This window comes from Staurois parvus, unplaced genomic scaffold (genome assembly GCF_062004578.1).
Source record: "Staurois parvus isolate SC_StPar_1 unplaced genomic scaffold, SC_StPar_1.0 ptg000131l, whole genome shotgun sequence".
Classification (NCBI taxonomy): Eukaryota; Metazoa; Chordata; class Amphibia; order Anura; family Ranidae; genus Staurois; species Staurois parvus.
Window position 1 is genome coordinate 4887715 of NW_028317927.1, and position 16996 is coordinate 4904710.

The 16996-nt window shown below is 44.2% G+C and overlaps 1 protein-coding gene across 1 annotated transcript; it reads left to right on the forward strand.

Annotated features, from left to right (window-relative positions):
* The first annotated feature begins 11030 nt into the window (after positions 1 to 11030).
* On the forward strand, positions 11031 to 15269 carry LOC149466348 (serine/threonine-protein kinase SBK1-like). The gene is made up of 3 exons (XM_089672640.1): positions 11031 to 11148; positions 12000 to 12202; positions 14568 to 15269. Exons 1-3 carry the CDS (start codon positions 11031 to 11033, stop codon positions 15267 to 15269), a joined length of 1023 nt encoding a protein of 340 aa, XP_089528766.1.
* Positions 15270 to 16996: the final 1727 nt, after the last annotated feature.

The window sequence follows — 16996 nt, forward strand, 5'->3', positions numbered from 1 at the left end:
CTGCTGTCTCCATCGCCACACTCTGCTGCCATGTGCCACTTTCAGGTCTCTTCACACTGCTGGTGTGTTAAATTTTTTGACATAGGGTGCTGCAAGATAACGGGCCTCACATAGCTGCTGCCAGGCCCCTAATCTGCCATGGGCCCCTATATACCGCCTCCTCATGCTGCTGCCAAGTCCAGAGTCTGTCATGGTCCCTGTACGGCCTCCCATTGCTGCTGTCTCCATCGCCACACTCTGCTGCCATGTGCCACTTTCAGGTCTCTTCACACTGCTGGTGTGTTAAATTTTTTGACATAGGGTGCTGCAAGATAACGGGCCTCACATAGCTGCTGCCAGGCCCCTAATCTGCCATGGGCCCCTATATACCGCCTCCTCATGCTGCTGCCAAGTCCAGAGTCTGTCATGGTCCCTGTACGGCCTCCCATTGCTGCTGTCTCCATCGCCACACTCTGCTGCCATGTGCCACTTTCAGGTCTCTTCACACTGCTGGTGTGTTAAATTTTTTGACATAGGGTGCTGCAAGATAACGGGCCTCACATAGCTGCTGCCAGGCCCCTAATCTGCCATGGGCCCCTATATACCGCCTCCTCATGCTGCTGCCAAGTCCAGAGTCTGTCATGGTCCCTGTACGGCCTCCCATTGCTGCTGTCTCCATCGCCACACTCTGCTGCCATGTGCCACTTTCAGGTCTCTTCACACTGCTGGTGTGTTAAATTTTTTGACATAGGGTGCAGGCAGATTACGGGCCTCACATAGCTGCTGCCAGGCCCCTAATCTGCCATGGGCCCCTATATACCGCCTCCTCATGCTGCTGCCAAGTCCAGAGTCTGTCATGGTCCCTGTACGGCCTCCCATTGCTGCTGTCTCCATCGCCACACTCTGCTGCCATGTGCCACTTTCAGGTCTCTTCACACTGCTGGTGTGTTAAATTTTTTGACATAGGGTGCAGGCAGATTACGGGCCTCACATAGCTGCTGCCAGGCCCCTAATCTGCCATGGGCCCCTATATACCACCTCCTCCTGCTGCTGCCAGGTCCAGAGTCTCTCATGGGTCCCTGTACGGCCTCCCATTGCTGCTGTCTCCATCGCCACACTCTGCTGCCATGTGCCACTTTCAGGTCTCTTCACACTGCTGGTGTGTTAAATTTTTTGACATAGGGTGCTGCAAGATAACGGGCCTCACATAGCTGCTGCCAGGCCCCTAATCTGCCATGGGCCCCTATATACCGCCTCCTCATGCTGCTGCCAAGTCCAGAGTCTGTCATGGTCCCTGTACGGCCTCCCATTGCTGCTGTCTCCATCGCCACACTCTGCTGCCATGTGCCACTTTCAGGTCTCTTCACACTGCTGGTGTGTTAAATTTTTTGACATAGGGTGCTGCAAGATAACGGGCCTCACATAGCTGCTGCCAGGCCCCTAATCAGCCATGGGCCCCTATACCGCCTCCTCCTGCTGCTGCCAGGTCCAGAGTCTCTCATGCCATGTGCCACTTTCAGGTCTCTTCACACTGCTGGTGTGTTTAATTTTTTGACATAGGGTGCAGGCAGATTACGGGCCTCACATAGCTGCTGCCAGGCCCCTAATCTGCCATGGGCCCCTATATACCGCCTCCTCATGCTGCTGCCAAGTCTAGAGTCTCTCATGGGTCCCTGTACGGCCTCCCATTGCTGCTGTCTCCATCGCCACACTCTGCTGCCATGTGCCACTTTCAGGTCTCTTCACACTGCTGGTGTGTTAAATTTTTTGACATAGGGTGCTGGCAGATTACGGGCCTCCTATAGCTGCTGCCAGGCCCCTAATCTGCCATGGGCCCCTATATACCGCCTCCTCATGCTGCTGCCAAGTTCAGAGTCTGTCATGGGTCCCTGTACGGCCTCCCATTGCTGCTGTCTCCATCGCCACACTCTGCCATGTGCCACTTTCAGGTCTCCTCACACTGCTGGTGTGTTGAATTTTTTGACATAGGGTGCTGGCAGATTACGGGCCTCCTATAGCTGCTGCCAGGCCCCTAATCTGCCATAAGCCCCTATATACCGCCTCCTCATGCTGCTGCCAAGTCCAGAGTCTGTCATGGGTCCCTGTACGGCCTCCCATTGCTGCTGTCTCCATCGCCACACTCTGCCATGTGCCACTTTCAGGTCTCCTCACACACTGCTGGTGTGTTGAATTTTTTGACATAGGGTGCTGGCAGATTACGGGCCTCCTATAGCTGCTGCCAGGCCCCTAATCTGCCGTAGGCCCCTATATACCGCCTCCTCATGCTGCTGCCAGGTCCAGAGTCTCTCATGGGTCCCTGTACGGCCTCCCATTGCTGCTGTCTCCATCGCCACACTCTGCCATGTGCCACTTTCAGGTCTCCTCACACTGCTGGTGTGTTCCATTTTTTGTCATAGGGTGCTGGCAGATTATGGGCCTCCCATAACTGCTGCCAGGCCCCTAATCTGCCATGGGCCCCTATACCGACTCCTCATGCTGTGACGTTGCAACAAGGTGGAATTCAACCCTACATATGTTAGACCGCCTTTACGAACAGCAAAAGGCCATCACAGATTTCCTGATGTTAAAAGCAGATAAAGGTACTCCCTGTGTAACTTAGATGTCAGCCATTGGCAGCTCATGCGTGACACCTGCGCTTGCTCAGGCCCTTTGAGGAGGCCACGCTATTCGTGAGTCGGCAGGACTATGGGATGAACGACGTCATTCCTCTGTTGCACGTCCTGGAACAAATGCTGTTAACAATGGCTGGTCAGGGTGCGGTAGACGTGGCGCACAGATCTCAACGCCACATGGCCCCTGTGGGGGCAGGACTGGAAGAAGAGGAGGAGGTAGAGGAGGACATTGGTGCTCAGGAATTATTGAGTGAAATGGGTGGTTTTTCCACTCAGCGGACAGGAGTGGAGGAGCAGGAGCATCTGGTAGAGGAGGAGGAAGAGGAGACAGAGGACCTAGACGCACCGTGGCAGTATGCTGTGGAGATGGAGGCAGGGAGTCCCTCGCATTCCTTGGCACAAATGGCCCATAGCATGCTCGGTTGCTTGCGTAGCGACAGCCGAATAATAACCATCAGACAGAGGGATGACTTTTGGCTGTCCACCTTGTTGGACCCTCGCTACCGTTCAAAAATGGTGGCCTTTTTCACACCTGCTGAGAGGGAGGCCAAAATAACGTACTATAAAAAACACCTATGTAGTCAGCTGGTCTCTGCCTGTCTGCGCCAACGTCCATCCTCAGACACTGTGGGCCCTGTGCGCTCGTGTTCCGCTGCCATGGCAGCAGGGGAGGGGTGGGGTGGTAGGAGCAGTGGCAGCTCCACCAGCAGCGGCTGCCTCAGTCTGCAGTCGATGATGAGTAGCTTTCTTCACCAGCGCAGTGAGGAAACTACTAACCAGCCGCAGCAGCAGCAGCAGCATCAGGTGGACCTGGAGCAGGACCTCAAACAACAGGCTTAGGCCTACTTGGACAGCACCCTGCCAACCGAGGTAGACAATCCCCTTGACTACTGGGCAACGAAACTTGACCTTTGGCCCCAACTAGCTGAATTTGCCCTTGAAAGGCTGTCATGCCCGGCCAGTAGCGTGGCATCGGAGCGCGTGTTTAGTGCGGCAGGAGGTATTGCAACTCCGCGGAGGACACGACTGTCCACCCAAAGTGTGGGGAGACTCACGTTTGTGAAAATGAATCAGGCGTGGATTAGTCTGGATTTCAAACCACCAGTTCCTGACACAACTGACTAAATCCGCCATGAATCATGCCCCAAACATGTGCCACTTTCAGGTCTCCTCACACTGCTGGTGTGTTCCATTTTTTGTCATAGGGTGCTGGCAGATTACGGGCCTCCCATAGCTGCTGCCAGGCCCCTAATCTGCCATGGGCCCCTATACCGCCTCCTCATGCTGCTGCCAAGTCCAGAGTCTCTCATGGGTCCCTGTACGGCCTCCCATTGCTGCTGCCTCCATCGCCACACTCTGCCATGTGCCACTTTCAGGTCTCCTCACACTGCTGGTGTGTTCCATTTTTTGTCATAGGGTGCTGGCAGATTACGGGCCTCCCATAGCTGCTGCCAGGCCCCTAATCTGCCATGGGCCCCTATACCGCCTCCTCATGCTGCTGCCAGGTCCAGAGTCTCTCATGGGTCCCTGTACGGCCTCCCATTGCTGCTGTCTCCATCGCCACACTCTGCCATGTGCCACTTTCAGGTCTCCTCACACTGCTGGTGGGTTCCATTTTTTGTCATAGGGTGCTGGCAGATTACGGGCCTCCCATAGCTGCTGCCAGGCCCGTAATCTGCCATGGGCCCCCGTACCGACTCCTCATGCTGCTGCCAGGCCCGTAATCTGTCATGGGCCACTGTTGTCGCTTGTTGGCATATTCCGCTCGTTCAGATGCTCCTTCTCCTGCTACTCCTCTTCACGGATTCCGTCAGCAGTCTTTCTTGGAATCCGTTTCCAAGAGACAACAGTTTGCGAGCACGCACCCGACGGTGCAGAAGCTGAACGTCCTCCTGTCCAAGTTGCTGCTGCCAGGCTCGTAATCTGTCATGCGCCCCTGTACCGCCTCCTCATGCTGCTGCCAGGTCCAGAGTGTGTCATGGGCCCCCGTACCGACTCCTCATGCTGCTGCCAGGCCCGTAATCTGTCATGGGCCCCTGTACCGCCTCCCCATGCTGCTGCCAGGTCCAGAGTGTGTCATGGGTCCCTGTACGGCCTCCCATTGCTGCTGCCAGGCCCGTAATCTGCCATGGGCCCCTGTACCGACTCCTCATGCTGCTGCCAGGCCCGTAATCTGTCATGGGCCCCTGTACCGCCTCCTCATGCTGCTGCCAGGTCCAGAGTGTGTCATGGGTCCCTGTACGGCCTCCCATTGCTGCTGTCTCTATCGCCACACTCTGCCATGTGCCACTTTCAGGTCTCCTCACACTGCTGGTGGTTTCCATTTTTGTCATAGGGTGCTGTATGGCCTCCCATTGCTGCTGCCTCCACCGCCACACTGTGGCTCCACACTCTGGTTTTGGCCCCGTGACTGCCCAAATGAGTGAAGTGTGCGGTGATTCTAAGATCGACGGCACTCATCTGCATGTCATACTGACTGACAGTATTATTTCTCTTCCCCAGCAGACTCCAAGGGCATTTAAATTAAAGGTACAGTGTTCTGCACTAATATTAAGTCTCTCTGAAGCCTAGAAACACCCTTTTTTAAGTTAAATTCACAGCGAATTTATTCGACTCGAATCGAATATTGTCCACGAATTCGCCGAATCAGTCGAATCGAATTTTTCATTTCTTCGCTCATCTCTATTCAATACTTTTGAATGTTCAACTGCGAACTAAACACGGGGGTGCTTGGCCCATCACTATTGGACACCATCAGCAGTTTTTCCATAGGCTCTGAAGTTTTTCCATAGGCTCTGAAGTGACAGTCTACCTTTCAAGTTATTTTTAGAGCAAGTGTGCTGACTAATTTCAGGTTGCAATTTTCATCCTTTTTTTATGGCTCTAGTGCCGTCTCTGCGTGCATGTAGGTTGGCCGGATCAGACAACCATTAATCCTAAATTAAAGGTGTTGGCAGAGCTTCTTTCTGTCCATTCAATTCATCACCTTCAATTATTTCAAAGGTCTTTCTTGGAAGCAGACTTTGTGTTGGTGATGCCGCTGGGCCTCACCACTACCTCCTTGGAAAGCAAAGTACCCCAAATTCAGCACTATGCGGGAGAACATTTTCAGATACACTGCTGCAAGAAGGTGTGACCCAGTGATGACACACAGAAGTTGCTGTAACTGTTTGACACAAATTGACCTTGTCAATTATATTTTCATGTAAGGTTTGCTTGCGTTTTTTTTGTTTTTAATTTGTTCACTGTGTATCTGGTATAAATGCAGCTGTGTGGCTACCATAGGGCACATTTGCCACATTGTAATTGCATGACACTGCAGAATACATAGGGATCTGATTTCTATCCAAAAGCGTTGCGTGATTTTTAAACCTCTTTTTATGTAGTCTGACATGAAAAGATGATTGAGCTCTCCTCATAATGCTATCTTCTGTATTTTGTATATATAGTCTTGTGGTCACTGCACCAGGTAAAGAATATGATAAATTCTAAGTACTGATTTATATCTTTTTTGTATAGAAAAGCTAGCTGCCATTTGTAATTCTACTTTCGCTATTTCTGCCTCTTTATTTCCACTTCAATACAGATTTAACATTGGCTAGGCAATTCTTCTAGACAAGTCACTTTTAGGCAAAAGTTAGTAAGCCCTTTTTCCTACATTATTATTCGTAAAGGGAATTTATCAGGGTGGGCATGTGGAAGCAGTTAAAGGAGCAATCTCCGGGGTATCCTATTAGCTTTGTGATTTAGTTGCAATAGTGCCTTCCACAGTTTGTCTTGACATGTTCTCGTTATACTAGCTGCATATTTGGAAGAATGCTGAGCCCCAAAATGTTGTAAGTGATCTATAGGTAGAATTAAAACCATCAATTGTGTTTTGTTAGGGTTTTGGGGTTGTACTCGACATGTGAAAAGAATACTTAACTAAAGATGCTGTTTCAGCCATGGGTCCCTCCATTATATGGCATGGCCGATGATCAGCACAGACACATGCTTAACGCAAGCTCTGAGTCGAGACAAATATTTCCAGTCTAGCTGTGTGTTATATACTGGACTTGTGTGTAAGCAATCGACAACTCACCCCCCATGCAAACAGAAAAGGAGAGCAGTGGTCTGCCTTGTCCAAATTATTATTATTATACAGGATTTATATAGCGCCAACAGTTTGCTCAGCGCTTTACAATATAACGGGAGACAATACAGCAACGATACAGTTCAATACAAGAGGGTTAGGAGGGCCTGATCCTTGGAGCTTACAATCTAAGATAATCACATTCCTTTGTTATTTAAGGTAATCAGACCTCATACAGCCCTTTAACCAAAGCTTGGAGACATTCTTAAACATTTGTGAGACCAACATTAATAGATTGTAAGCTCCCAGGATCAGGCCCTTCTAACCCTCTTGTATTGAACTGTATTGTTGCTGTATCGTCTCTCGTTATATTGTAAAGCGCTGAGCAAACTGTTGGCACTATATAAATCCTAAATAATAAGGAGATGTGCAATTTGCAATTTCCCAATCAAATTGTAAGATCTGTGTAGGTATGGAAACTTAAATTTGCTAATGTAAGCGCAATCAGTTTTTTAGGTTAATTAGATCTATAAAATTTGCTCAGTTTAGTTCTATTATTCTTATTTATTTTTCATGTTTGATGCCTCTTATTTGACTAGTTTAATAAAATGGTATTTTATTGTTATGCCTCTGTGTCTGTCTCCTTCCTCTGTGCAAATGGTGTAAGGGTGTCCACAATGCGCCATCTTTGGTCTCACTATTCCTTGTGGTGAGTCATTAGGCTGTGCAGGAGGGTCCCAAGGTTGCTGGGTGGGAAGTTGGCATACAGGATATAAATTTCAAACCGCATTAACGTGCTTGCTATCACCATGGGTAGCTTTTAGCTGATGCCAAATGCAGTACAATGTGAAGTAATGGGCCAAATATTTACATTATTTGGGGCTTTTAACACCAATTTTTAAAGTGGTAGTAAACTGCCCAAACAATTCTAAAAAATCTTCTCCCTGCAAGTTTAAAAGCATAATGCATACTAGCACATTATGAAAGACCTGCTGGAAAACAAAGCCCTCCAGCAGAGTGCTGTCACAGCTCCCCAAGGCTTCCATCTTCACCTGGTCTTCCTTCTGGGTTTGAAAGCTGTGGCCATCTGATCGGCCGAGCCGCGATGTCCTTACACCCCTGCGCATGCACACGGGAGTTTCAGCTGCGGCACAACTCTCTCAATGGATGGCACCCCATCCACTGAGGGCACAGTTAGCGTGCACCAGTGACATCACCGGTGCGTCTACAATAAATAACTCCTAAAGGACATATTTAGGAGATATTCACAGTACCTACAGGTAAGCCTTATTAAAGACTTATCTGTAGGTAAAATATACCAAAATGGCTTTACTTCCACTGTAAAAAAAACTATATGAATAAAAGTATATCTCTTCTTACCCTGCAGCCATACCCTTACTAGGTCTACAGTATATGCAGTAATGTGCATTACAAGTTTGGGTTCAAGGCTTCATGTTATTGCATACACACCACAGTGTGTATGTTTGTTTATATAGTGCGGGGGAAGGATATCAGGTTATTCTTTCTGTGTTAACTGTGGAGATTCACCCTCTTTCCCTCCCAGTGACATGGTTCAGTAGGATAGAATTGTGAGAAATGTAAAAGCTTGGTCTCATTAACCATTAGACAACTGAACTTTCAAAACCTAACACTTTTCAAACTAAACTCTAATCTTGTATGGCCAGTGTTAGTTACTTTGAAGGCTAACCTATTAGTGGTAATGAACTTTGGCCCCCATATGTAGGATTCTAATTACTTGCGAAGATCCTGCAACATTTTCTGTAAAGGGGTGGACCTGCTACCTTGGTTTAGCATGAAGCCCCATACTACATTGCTCCAGTAAATGGTAAATTCCGGACTTGATGACAGACATGTTGTGCCATAAAGAAGGGGTTTGTGGTCACGTAGGTTACCAAGTCTAAAGAAAACAATTAAATATTGCTAAATGAGGACCTTCAGGCTTGATTGATAGGAGTGCCAAAGAGCAATAAAGACAAGGGAAGGAGGGAAGGATGTGCCATATGTAGAAATTAATATCTCTCTATCTACACATAGACACACACACACCATTGGCAGTGTTTTTAATATCGTTTAATTTATATCATTTTTTGTGTACACGCCCTCTACCTTTTTTTTGCACCAGAATTTTATCTTATCAAAAGAGCAATGATAGTAAAAATGAAGTCCAGGCAGATGGCTAAACCAATGAACTATATAGGAGCCTTTTAGTGGTCAAAAGATTGTAATTTTGGGTTTGATTTACAAAAACTGGAGAGTGCAAATCTGGTGCAGTTGTGCATGGTAGCCAATCAGCTTCAAACTTCAGTTTCTGGAAGCTGATTGATTTCTATGCAGAGCTGGACCAGATTTTGCAGGCTCCAGTTTTAGTAAAGCCCCCCCCCCCCCTCCTTGTCATTGCTAATTGGATTCTAAACACTGTGGTCTTTTCTGTGTTAGGTGTGTCCCAGAAAGGGAGGAGTTCTGTATTTGCTGCAATTCTTAGCAAACAATACCTAGACAGCTTTTTAACTACATAACTAAATCAAAAGTTGATTAGATTGCTCTACCCTGTGCTTGGGTGGACTACTGAGCATGCATATAAAGTAGTAGAACTTTACCATTTACATCTCCAGGTTTTACTAGTAAACAAACATTAAACAATAGATATGGAAAGACAGGGGAGACCTTTTGTTGTTAGACCTGTGTATTACTAGAAGATTGAATAGGGTGAAAAAAGGCCAGAATGTTAGCTGCAGTGCTTTTAAAATCAACTTTACTGCTTTAAGGGTAATTCAATTTTTAAACACTTTATCACAAAGTTAATATTTTATCCTGAGACTGCAAAACAATCAAGAGTTGCAGAATGATATTCCCATTCACATCTAATCCTCAATTCAATTGACAGCTGAGTATCTTTTGTATCTATTGTATCTTGGGAAATAAAACCATGCAAACCCATGCAGTTTCAATACAAAATACCACTCATTTTAATTTCAAAAATTAAAAATTACATAAAAACCTTAATATGCAAATCATAATCTTATATATGCAACCATTTAGATATTTAATAGCCTATAAATGGCTAAACTAAAGCCCTTGTTTCACCAAGTAGCCAAAGGTGTATACACAATTTAAAAATAACTGAAAGGCAAAACTTTTGTTTATTTTGGATAGAGTGAAAGAAGGTTCGGATATTTGTCAGTTTATCATTTCTATCTGGGAATCCAAAAGTTGAGTTTTTTGGTTCTATAGATGTCAATGGAAGTGCTGCATAGAAGCATGTAGTGCATTTTTGATGAGTTTTAAATCTGCCTAGCTACAAGAAAAATAAAACAAAATTGCATCAAAAACACAGGTGCAAAAAACACAAAATGCAATGGAGAAACTCAACCTGCATACGTGTGAAGGTAGCCTTACTCTATCCCCCTCCCCCCCCAAATAGTTTTGCTCTATTTTAAAAAAAGAAAAAAAAAACTTCTAGTATTACAGAACTGAGCAAGGCTCCCTCACTGTATAGGAGATCATTTTATTTAATATATTTGTTACACACCATTGAACAATACTTTGTTATTTAGATTTGTACATTTTTGTTCAAGCATTGCATTAAAATAAAAATTATAAAATGTGTGATGGTTAGTAAATGTTCTGTAGTAGGGATGAGGTGTTGATACTAATCAGTAGAAGCCTAATCATTCAGATATATATTTGAATAACCTTTTGTTAGAATATCAAGGTTTTGCATAAAAACCCTGTACAACCCAACAAACCAGCAGTACACAGGCTAATTGGAGCTCTGACCAAGATATTACTTAGATTTCTGTAGTACACTATATTAGGAGTGACACTATAGTCATAAAATGGTTTATGAAACTTTAAAGAAATTAAAAGTTCCAATAAATCATTGGAACAGAAGATATTTAATACCAAGACCAGAGTAGTGAGAATTGGTCATTTCCAACCAATAGTTGACATCCTCTACAACACCAGTTTGCATAGAGCTAATCTCGCCAAGTTTTAATTTGAACATGTCAAATTTCCTCAGAGGCCCACATTTCAACATTAGCAATCTAAAACCTGGGACAATAAAGACATGCCCACTCCCTACTACCTATTGTGACCTGAACCTGTAGACACAAACAGAAAGGAATCACCTTGATTGGTTAAGTTCAAGTGATGCCTCAATTTGCATTCTAATGAAGGTTTGTGGTTTCCTGGCTTGAATCCTGGCTCAACTTCTCTATAAAAAGACAAAAGATAGTTTGTGGACCTCACATATCTTCTTAGGGTCCTCAAGATCTTTTGGATACCGATTTCTGCACAGAACATCTGATATTGCTATATTCACAATGGCAGCCCACCTAACTTGTGAGAATGAAACAATTGGAGAAGAGCGATACGAAATCCTGGGACATCTTGGCGAGGGTAGTTATGGAGAAGTTGTGATGGCTGTTGACAGGGAACTGGGTAAGTGAATTCTTAAATAATTACAAAAAAATTTCTAATTTGCAGACCTCTTGAACATCTAGAACAGATAGCACAAACATTAGCATCTTTACTGATTAAATGACCTTATTAGAGGTAGGGGTTTTTGTTGCATAAATTTGGGGAAAAGACCATGATGCACAAAGATCTAATTCAGCACTAACAAAATATAAAAACTGGTTGAACAGTGCAAAATCCCATTCAGGCAGCTGGCATTGTTCCTACAGAAAACAAAAGCCTTTCCACCTGTTATCAATTTCTTGAGTTGGTCCTTTTGCATATCTTTAACAACCTGCCATGAGTAAAACATGAAGGCCACATTTTTTGAACTCCTCCTGAAAGTGCTAGCTACTGGTTGTTATGCCACAGAGCAAGCCTTGATATTTTACAAAAGTACATATTTGCATACAGGTTCCAGGTCAGGGATTCTATAAATTCAATTGGGTAGATTCAATATGGCAGCCAGGTAATTGGCATTTTGAAGAAGAGCTCACCAAAAGCAGGCTTCCTTTTTCTCTCATGACAGATTCATGATGATCACACACAGTTATAGTGGGTCATAGGCAGCTAAGTATGTAACAGATTTGACTATAAACTGATGGTCCACTATGCACAACCTAGACACTTGGCATTTAGATGGGAAGGGACAATAGATCTAGCTGCATGGGCAGCTACATATCTCACTGCTAGCGAGGGCCTAGAGAAGATGGCTACATTTTGAAGAAAAGCATCCAGTCTATGTAAAATGAATGGGCTCAAGTATTGGACATCACCCAGAGTTTTAGATGTCCAAGTCTTATTGTAATCAACTTTTTTTCCCTCCTCTTTAACAGGTAGCCTTGTTGCCCTAAAAAAGGTAAAAAAGGAGCGAACCAGACTAGAGGCCTTTCTTCATGAAGTTTGCATGTCACTCTTTGCTACTGGACACGAGGGCATAATATCTACCCATTCGAGAATTCTGGAAAACTCAGACTGTTATATGATCAGCCAGGAATTGGCACCTGCTGGATCTCTTCACTCCATCATCCAGCCAGGGGTAAGTAAAGCTAATGAAGTAGCTGACACTTTAGCATTTGCTTGCTAATTCTATAAATTTGTCCTAGGGATCCTGGAGATTAATAGAAACTGGTGTTTTGTCATGGATGATACTTTCTATATATTGCATGCATTTATACCAAATATTGTTGGCCTGGTTGGAGAACACTAAGGAAGGGCTAAAATCCCCAGTCAGCTATTTTCTCTGCACCATCTGGGCAAGATTTTCCTTAATCCAATCAAGAAGTTGGAACAGGAGGTAGTACAGTTGTGACCAAAATTATTCAACCCCCACTGAAATTGAGTGTTTTGGCCAGTTTGACATTGCTTTTGATCATTCAGTCATCTTGCTTACATTTACATTAAAGAGGCACTTGTAGGTCAGACAAATATAACATAACAGTTATAATGAAATAACCACAAATGTCTTTTCTGTGCTCACAGCATTATCAGTTTTATTCAACCCCCAAGTGACATTCAATCTTAGTACTTAGTACAGCATCCTTTTACAGTTATAACAGCTTTTAAACGTGAAGCATAGCTTGACACAAGTGTCTTGCAGCGATCTACGGGTATCTTCGCCCATTCTTCATGGGCAAAGGCCTCCAGTTCAGTCACATTCTTAGGCTTGCGCACTGCAACTGCTTTCTTTAAGTCCCACCAGAGGTTCTCAATCGGATTTAAGTCTGGTGACTGCGATGGCCACTCCAAAATGTTCCAGCCTTTCCTCTGCAACCATGCTCTAGTGGACTTGGAGGTATGCTTGGGATCATTGTCCTGTTGAAAGGTCCAACGTCTCCCAAGCCTCAGGTGTGTGACGGACTGCATCACGTTTCCATCCAATATCTCCTGGTACTGAAGAGAATTCATGGTACCTTGCACACGCTGAAGCTTCCCTGTACCTGCAGAAGCAAAACAGCCCCAAAGCATGATTGACCCTCCACCATGCTTCACAGTAGGCAAGGTGTTCTTTTCATCATAGGCCTTGTTCTTCCTCCTCCAAACATAGCGTTGATCCATGGGCCCAAACAGTTCTAATTTTGTTTCATCAGTCCACAGAACACTATCCCACAACTTTTGTGGTTTGTCCACATGGCTTTTGGCATACTGCAGTCGACTCTTCTTATTCTTTGGAGACAGCAAGGGGGTACGCCTGGGAGTTCTGGCACGGAGGCCTTCATTACGCAGTGTGCGTCTTATTGTCTGGGCTGAAACTTCTGTACCCACATCTGACAAATCTTTTCTCAGTTCCTCAGCAGTCACACGGGGACTTCTCTCCACTCTACGCTTCAGGTAGCGCACAGCAGTCGAAGTCAGCATCTTCTTTCTGCCACGACCAGGTAGCGTTTCAACAGTGCCCTTTGCCTTGAATTTGCGAATGATGCTTCCTAAGGTGTCTCTTGGTATGTTTAACATCTTTGCAATCTTCTTATAGCCATTGCCCTTCCTGTGAAGAGAAATCACCTCTTCTCTTGTCTTCCTGGACCATTCTCTTGCCTTCACCATGTTTGTAACCACACCAGTAAATGTCTAGAAGGAGCTGAGTATCACAGTCATTTTAAAGCTGCCTAATTGGTGCTTATTATGCTTGATTGCTGCTCGGTGACATCCACAGGTGTTTTCAATACCTGATGGAAAGCACCTGTATGAACCTCTGTTCTTCAGAGTGGTAGTCTTTAAGGGGTTGAATAATTGTGGCAATGAAGAAACCACATAAGAACCATTTACTACTGTATTACATAAACAATTGATGTCATTTTAGTTGCATTTGGGTAGTTACAACGTCCTTGTAGGATTTGATTCTGAATACAATTCCAAATGTACACTATAGTCCCTAAACCCCTTTACAGCATTGGGGGTTGAATAATTTTGGTCACAACTGTAGGAAGTCTACAACGTTAGGGGAATTCCCCTCTTAAACAGTTGTCCCCATTGGATGATTTCCCCTCATCTCTTGTTCTGTGACAACTGTAAAATTTGCATTCGCCATTAATTTTGTCTTTAAAAGCAGAAAGACAAAAATAGAGATTACATCCCTCCTTCCCCACCTCCCTTCCTAGTGGGCACATAGATAACAATCATGATACAGGTTGTGATCCTTCACCATTCTATATTAAAGGTTAGTCTGGTGTTTAAGCCAGAGGTAAAATTTAAAACCAGTTAGACCTCCCATATTTCCTTCATTGCCCAATTATTGCTGAAGTAGTTGGAGATCGGTTGCACTGATGTTCACATAGAATTCCATCTGCAGATTTAAAAAGTAACCAACGTTGTATTGAATTTGATATTATTGAATATTATTTTTTAGTAAAATAGTGTTATTTTAAAGCCAAATATCATATAATTAATTGTTTTAACTTTTCCAGATGGGAATTCCAGAAAAGCTGGTCAAACGGTGTGCACTACAGCTTACCCAGGCTCTTGAATATATGCACAGCAAAAACCTGGTGCATAGGGACCTAAAGCCGGACAATATTTTACTTATGGACAAGAGATGTCATAATGTGAAATTAAGTGACTTTGGACTGACTCAGTTTGCCGGTACAGTTGTTCCATCAATGGCACCCCTCAACACATTCATGTCCCCGGAACTTTGTGAACTGGAGCACAGGGAGTCAATTGTCGTGGATCCTAGTGTTGACATCTGGGCCCTTGGTATTGTATTGTATGTTCTTCTCACTGGAAACTATCCATGGGAAACAGCTTCAGCTCAAGATCTATGGTTTCAAAGGTTTATTTACTGGCAGAACAACTCTGACCATGTTCCACCACCAAGTGGTTGGGAGAATGTCAGCAGGAGGGCTCAAGATTTATTTCACATACTTCTTGCCCAAGACCCCAGCTGCAGGAACCAAGTCAGAGTTGTTCTAGATTTTCTTCATTTTCCTTGGAACTTTGAAGTTGCCACCCAAGAAACCATGGATCTTGTGGAGCAGAAGGAAGAGGAGGATATTGCAGCAAAGGACAGTGAGGTAGAAGTCATTGTGCTGGAGAGTGAAGAGGAAATAATTATAATAGAAAATCACGGTGACATTGAATACATTGTTATCAATTATTCCGGCTCTTGAATTTGCTGCAGTTAAAATCTCAGCAGTGCTTCTTTTGAAAGAGACCAGCAGTACCTAAGCTCTGAAGTTGAAGTCTAAACGGACCCCAATTATTGTCCTAAAAGGAGGAGAATAGTTGCAGAGCTTCTCTGCCCAGCTCAAACCATCACCGTCATCTCAAAAATATTACTGAAGTGGTGAGATAGAAGGAACAGGGACAAGCATTTATCTTGTGACTATTTCAAAGGTTTTTCTGAGATGTGGACTTTGCACCGTGATGTCACCGGGCCTCATCACTACCTCTTTGAAAAGCAACTACCTCAACTACAATTCATGTTGCCGTCTCCATGCGTTTGTATCTATAGTGTCAATGCAATCACTGCACCAGGAATAGAATGCAATAAATTCTAAGTACTGGTTATACCTTTTGTATCGTGTAATTCATCTATTTTTGCTCTGCCTCTTATTTCTCCTTCAACACAGATTGAAAAAGTGTTACAAAACCCACAACAGTAAAATCAGTCTGTATATGCAGTAAAGCATGCTTGTTATACTCCCTGTGGAACCTACGGGGTTAATCCTCTGCATTGTGTAAAAATGTAGTTTGATCCTGATTTCTCTGATCCTCTCCTTCTTTCAGTGTCCCCCTCTTAAGACATTGTGCGGAGTCACTCTGCACATGCTCAGTTTGGTATGTATTACTAGGGTTCTTTTTTTTTTCTTAGGAGAGTGCATGTGATTAACAGGGCCAATCAGCACTGTCCAGACAGAGGTCAGGGGTTCTGCATCCTCCTAAAGCAAAATGCAAAACTCCTCCTACAAGCTTTAATCAGTGCTCAGCTGGACACTGATAGAAGTCAAAAGACTGCTCTAACTGCTGATGAGCAGTTTATATTTACTAAAATAATTGGATTTCCATGTTTAGTGTACTGTGGGAGACCGTATATAGTGAATGCAGGGTCTGGGGTTTAGTAACACTTTAACGTTGACAATACATTATTTATGTAAACTGCGCAAATCCCCAATCAACTGAAGTCACAAAGCTGCAAGTATATGAGGATATTGTCTCTTAAAAGACCAATTCAAATGGATACTGTGCTAGGTGAACCCTTAAAACTTTGTGAGCACTATAGAAACCTTTGCACCTCTAAAAAGCGATCAAAAATTGAAAATAAAACACTAAATAATTACATACATATGCCCTATGAAGACCCTCACCCCTCTGAAGGGCGATCAAAATTTGAAAAAAATTAATTGAATAAACTGAGTGCAGTAATCATAAATACGTGTAAGAAACCATTATATGTGGTCAAATTAACCTAAAATGTCATGCATTATCCATGAGCCCTATGAAGACCCTCACACCTCTGAAGAGTGATCGAGGTTGAGGATAGGTCAAATCTCAATGTGAAAAAAAAACTCCTCAAATATACATAAAGGTTAGTAGAAATTTTTCAAAAACAGTAACAAAATGTCCATATAGACTTAAACCATAGTCCATAAGTATGAGAAGAATATGACAATAACATGAATGAACATTTTACAAAGCTGCAGTCTTTTTTAATATGGGCTGGAGCCCCCAGACTGCACCGGCTATTTTCTGGAAAAGGTAACCAGCCCATACCACACCATGCCTGGCCTAGGGTCAAATGGCAACCTACGTGAAGATCCAGCATATTCCAAGTCATTAAAGGCTTACTTCACATTTACCAAAAAAAACATGCCCGTGCAGATAAGGTACATAAATG

What these genes read in the sequence shown, in the direction of transcription:
- LOC149466348 (XM_089672640.1), top strand. Translation starts at nt 11,031, where the DNA reads ATGGCAGCCCACCTAACTTGTGAGAATGAAACAATTGGAGAAGAGCGA. An exon ending in GGCTGTTGACAGGGAACTGG is followed by an intron (nt 11,149 to 11,999) that starts GTAAGTGAATTC and finishes CCTCTTTAACAG; the next exon opens with GTAGCCTTGTTGCCCTAAAA. An exon ending in ACTCCATCATCCAGCCAGGG is followed by an intron (nt 12,203 to 14,567) that starts GTAAGTAAAGCT and finishes TAACTTTTCCAG; the next exon opens with ATGGGAATTCCAGAAAAGCT.